The sequence below is a fragment of the Vigna unguiculata genome, chromosome 2 (assembly GCF_004118075.2).
Source record: "Vigna unguiculata cultivar IT97K-499-35 chromosome 2, ASM411807v1, whole genome shotgun sequence".
In the NCBI taxonomy this organism is placed as follows: domain Eukaryota; kingdom Viridiplantae; phylum Streptophyta; class Magnoliopsida; order Fabales; family Fabaceae; genus Vigna; species Vigna unguiculata.
In genome coordinates, this window is record NC_040280.1 from 7,616,539 (window position 1) to 7,622,538 (window position 6,000).

The window sequence follows — 6,000 nt, forward strand, 5'->3', positions numbered from 1 at the left end:
TTAGTATTAGAAGATTCTTTATCCACTTGCTAAAACTCATTTAAGAACAAGAACCTACGATGACGGCCACACAAATTTGACTTTTATATTGAATGTGGGTATTGGCTGTTTTTTTTTTTTTTAAAGTGAAAGTGTAAATGTAAAGGAAAATGATATTATTTCCACACCTTACAACTTTTTTTACCACCTTAAGTGGCATCATGGTGTGATATTTTGATTTTGATTTTGAATTAAATTTTATATTCTCAGGCACAGGAAATTGAAAATGTTTCTTGCGCATAAGTACATTTTTGTTTCATTTTCACTTATCTAGTCTTTTACCATTTTCATCTCAATTTTTCAAATCTAATTCGCTCATTCTCTCTGTTTAGTTTGTTTCTTTCCACCACTAATCCTCCACCCATGAGAGGAAGAAACAATTTCATTTTGGCGGTGACTCTCCTTCAATGGCGAAACTAAGTCTGCCATTTTCGTTTTCGATCTTCATCCATTATTTGTTTTCTTCGTTCCTTCCCACCCACGAAGCCTATTACCAAAGAAATCTCCCATACACAATTGTTGCAAGGAACCCTAAAAGGAGCGTTGGTCTAGGATCAGTGTTGAAATTTGGGCGCCTTCATTTTCCTTGTGAGTGTTGCTTTGTTGTCTAATTGGTGTGTAAAAGGACATTCTCCAATAGGGTTCAAACCGGCTTTTTTGTATTTTTGGGTCAATTTGACTTCAAAATTGTAAAAATTGGTCCATTTAATTTTTATTTGTAAAACTGGGACAAGTCAGTAGGATGCATAACGACATTATAGGTGAAGTCGTCATGTTTCTTTCCGATTTTTATTTTTTATTTTTTAAAATGTGAAGTCGTCTTCTCTCAAGACGGTTTTAGTGAAGTTGTTGGACTCTATGACGACTTCACTCCAGACTTTTTATTGCAAATAAAATACTTCTCTCCTCTTCAATTCCAATGAGGTGGGTCTACAACGGGCAACTTAAATGCATTTGTCAACATTTATACTATCAAATGTTCATTGGGTTTGTGAAAAAGTTGTATTGGTTCTCGAAAAGAGAAAATTGGTCAGCCGCTTGAATAAAACTGCAACATTGCAACATTTATTTTTGTTGTGTCAAAAAGAACTACAACTTTTCAAAACTGCAACTTTTGAGCAAAAAAAAAACGAAAACTGAAGTCGTTAAGGTACATGACGACTTCAATTTTTTATATACACAAACTATCATCTGTTATGACGATTTTGTTTTTTTGAAAAAAAAGAAGGTTAAATCATTTCAGAGGTCCCCATTTTTGTAGCGAAATTTGAAGTAGGTCCCCCCATTTTTATTTGACTCAATTGAGTCCCTATTTTTGAAAATTCGTTGCAATCAGTTCCTTTTCGTTAGTTATACAGTAACAATGTTAATTATGTGCCACGTATTAGCATGTGGTTTTTATGATTTGTTTTTTAATTTTTTTTTATAATTTTTTTAAAAGAATTTAAAATTGGCACGTGTCAATCTGACATTGTGCCACGTGGCAAAAACAATGTGATGTGGCAGTGGTAGTGCCATGTGTCACTATTGGATGTGAAAAATCTCAATGTAGTATCTGTATTTGTTATTTTGTCTCAATTTCATCCCAGCATCAAATTTAATTTTTATATAAATTTTACAATGGTATTTTTATTATAGTCGATATTTTAAAAAAAATTGAGTTTATTTAAATGTATATTTTGCACTGATATTTATTTAATTTTTTAAAAATATTTATATATCTATTTATAAATAAATGTTAGAGTTGCTTTAAAAATAAAATTTTTATAAATTCAAATATAAAATTTTAAATATAAATTCTAACATTTGTCTATAAAAAAAATTATAAATTAAAAAAAATTAAAAAAATCAAAAAAACCGACACGTGACACATAATTAACACCATTATTGTACAACTAACGAAAAGGAATTGATTGCAATGAATTTTCAAAAATAGGGACTCAATTGAGTCAAATAAAAATGGGGGAACTTACTTGAGATGTCGCTACAAAAATGGGGACCTCTGAAATGATTTAACAAAAAAAAAAAAAAGAAAACCAGTAGAACAGAGGATGACTTTCCTTGTGATGTTGTCCTTTGCCATAACGACTTGTTCCTATTTTACAAAAAAAAAAAAATTCAACGGAGCCATTTTTACAATTTTCACTTTAAAGGGACCCAAAAATACAAAAAAAAAACCGTTCAAACCACCAAGCAACCAATTTCAATCGGGTTTTTTTTGGGTATGTTCTTGCTCCATTTTTGGATGCCCTTATTATATGTGAATAGGTTGTTTCCTAAGCATTGTTGTAGTCTTGGCGTAGCTTGAGTTAGGTATTATGTTTATGTATCATAAGCATTTTTGTGAATGCCCTTTCTTTGTGATTTGAATAATTTGATTTACGAAAATGCAATATTTTTTAGGAAGTTAGGAAGTATTCTTGTTATCACCATTTTGAAATCATTATGTTTCTGATTAATTTAAGAATGCAAAATGAATGTTTACTATCACAATTGATAGACTTTGTTTACAACATAAAAGTAGAATTTAATCTGAACTAGTAATTTTGTAGAGGGGTGTGTATGATAGTGTACTATATGCATATGAGAAAGTAGTGATAGAAGAGGGTGGTGGAGAACTTTATATAGAAGCAATTTGACCCGTATAGGACTAACCTTGCTTTCTTCAATGTTGTGGTTAAACTTATGATGCAAAGAAAAAAATGAGAAACCGAGAGGAAAAAAAAGGTTGTAGAAAACCATTTAATATACTAGAATTGTTTTTTTCTTTTATATTCAAAGAATATAACATAAAGAGAAGCAAATGTATCTGTTATGCTTTATGTATATAATATAGAAAAAATAGATATTTGGGTATGGTGTTTGGTGTTATGTTATTTGAATATGGTGGGTGGAAAGAATCGTTTTCCATTATAATAAACTAAGAGTGAAAATATGTATTTATAGTTTTTGCATGCAAACATCCCAACCATGCTCACAAGAACACAATGGCAGCATAGTATGTTGGGACAGTGAAAGACTATGCCTGCACGGAAACTTGTTTTCTTCGCATGCATGGAATGTTTAATGGAGATTGAATGTGCGTTAAAGTTGATATTTGAAATGGTTCCTATGAAAGTTAATCACAAGGTTTTTGAAAGACCATTGCAATATGATACGAAGGTTTACCATGGCTACACTAACAAGAAGTACTCCCTCACTCAACTAACCCCAAAGGAAAGGAAAGTTCATGAAAACCATCAGATGATGAAAAAGAAAAGAGAACAAGAAATAGAAATCTTTCATTGGAAGTACAAACAATGAAAAAATCATTTTATTAGCAAATTATGTTTGTGTTCTTCTTACCCTTTAGATTTAAAGACACACAGTAAGCATTTCAGACAATATGAAAACCAAGTCAAAGAATCTCTACTGTAAAAAGAAATATAATTAATATCAAGAAAATTCGAGAACAAATCTTCTTAATAAAAGAATAATGAGAAGCAAATCTTCAATTAAAAATATGTAAACCCTAATTAATGAGAACATGTCCTGGGAGAAGTCCCGAGTCTCTTCTTGGGGACTTGGAGTGCACGCGCGTACTCTTAGGCTATAAAAGGAAACGCAAACCCTCATTTTTTTCCATACACAGCTTCAAGAACATAAGGCACTACTTTCTTTTGTCGCCCCCAACCCTAGAATATATAATCTATCTGTCCAAGATATTGAAGGAGCTTCTTTCTATTGTTTTCGTCTTGTAAGGGGTTGGGGGCGGCCAACTTTCCTTAACATCTTGGGGCACACCAGGTATGTCTTCTCTAAACTTTTTTCACTAAGCTAGTTAAGTCACACTAAAAGCAAGACTTTCAAATCAATAAATTGCCCTATAGGAGCACGACGTTACTTTAATCTATGTATTTTATTTTCTTATATGCAAACTCATAATTCATATAAAACAAATTTCATTTTTTTTTCTGTTAAAAACACCTTTTAATTTCATTTTATTTTATTAAAGTTGTGTTACAAAGCACGTTTTTCTCTTTTTTTTTTTGTATTTTTTTATTGGAATCTTACTTTGTAGAAATTTTTCCTTTTCTTAAAACTTTTTTATATTTTTGAAATTTTGTTATTTTATGTATTTTACTTTTATGAATTCAGATAATTTTATTAATTTTATTTATTTGGTAATTGAATTTTATATATATATATATATATATATATATATATATATATATATATATATATATATATATATATATACTAATTGAAAGATAAATTTCTTACAGACAATTTTAATTCTCATTTAATTATTTTTAATTTTGTTTTAATTACTAATAAAATATCTTAAAAAACTTAATTATTAGTGAAATATCTTAATAAAGTAAAGACAATAATTTATATACTTATATATTTTATATATGCATGTGAACTTTTTTATAATTACAATTATAGTCATGTTTATATTATATTAATAATACAATTTTTGAATGAATTATTTTGGGTTTGTGTGTCAAGATCTGCCACTGTTAGTAGTGCATTTATTTTACGCACAAAAAGATGGGAAACAACAACGTTGCTTGTTTTCACCGTCATAGAGGGAGTTTTCCATTTCCATGTCTTTTTCAACTGGGAACACATGCTACCATCAACATGACCCCATCTACCACTCACACGTTTAATGATGGATCATTTTCTGAAAAGAGAGAAGTTTCATACACCGTTGAAGGGTCCACGTGCAATCTCGCGTTAGCAAGATGTGTTTACAGAGATGGTAGTGTTGACTTGTTAACATTCTTAATCCATGACAGTATAATATGTTCAAACAGTATGGAAATGTTATACCTGCAAATATATAAAACCAACACTGGTTTTCTTCACATGATCGACTTTAAATCTAATGGTAGCTCCATCCCGTGGACGAAGACGAAGAAAACCGTTCATCCATACGGTGATGTTACAGACACTAAGGTTTACTTGTATGCCAGTGCAAACAGGTCTGGTCTTCTTATTTGGAAGTGCAAGAAAACCGCTTATCATGAGGATGCTAAGGAAGTGACTATGGCACACTATTTTGTTAATGGCAACGGAACAACGGTTGTTAACAGATCAATTGAAACAACAAATGTTGGATTTTCTGTTTTGGTAAAGGTTGGAGTTTGTGATGGTAAATTTGATATAATATCGGAGGGTCCTGAGCAACATCCTGTTTCAGCATTATTATACATGTTCAATCAAGTGAATGAAAGTGGGATTTGGAAGCCAAGCATGTGTCCTGATTGTGGTAAGCATAGCCAAGTGTCTTGGCAGTCTGATTTTGAAGACAACGATGGTGTTTCCTTACCACCACCTCAAGGCAGTAGACAAAATGTAGTAACCATTGTCAATGATGGAAGGTTCAGAGGGCATGCTCCCGGTGCTTCCATCAGATGTATGAATTTCAATGCTTATAATTGAGGAAAACCCTTACTTGATGTATGTTAAAGTTTGAATGTACTACAAAATGTATCTCAACTGAGAAAATAATGGAGAGAGATCTGGTTCTTACGTACTCCTTTATAATATAATAATAGAATAATTTGTTTCATCGTCGTCTTCTGCCACAATCAACTTTGATTCATGTCTTTCCTCATCCAATTTTCTTCCTCACACTTTTCATACCCATATTTCTCTAAAACTTGACGATGACAATTTTTTACTTTAGCATCAACAAGTTCTTTGCCACCATTCGAAGACTCAAATTGATAAAATTCATGGATACACCGGGCAACATAGACGAAAGTTGTCAAATATAACCGACCAAATCGCTAAAGAGAAAATTGGTCGGTCATCGCCAAAGTCAACTAACACATAATTAATCTAAACAAATCCGTAAACAAGCTTAGAGGGAAGTGGGTCGTAATTAGGTCGTCCTTAATCAAAAGTCCATAAAGAAAACTATAAATACAAGTCAAATGTATGGTTGTACATTTACTACGTATTTAT

General features: G+C 31.3%; 1 protein-coding gene across 1 annotated transcript; it reads left to right on the plus strand.

Annotated features, from left to right (window-relative positions):
- Positions 1-2,157: 2,157 nt before the first annotated feature.
- Positions 2,158-5,562, plus strand: LOC114173731. Its single transcript, XM_028058301.1, has 2 exons — positions 2,158-3,825; positions 4,534-5,562. Exon 2 carries the CDS (start codon positions 4,576-4,578, stop codon positions 5,470-5,472), a length of 897 nt encoding a protein of 298 aa, XP_027914102.1. The 5' UTR covers positions 2,158-3,825; positions 4,534-4,575; the 3' UTR covers positions 5,473-5,562.
- The last annotated feature ends 438 nt before the right edge of the window (positions 5,563-6,000 follow it).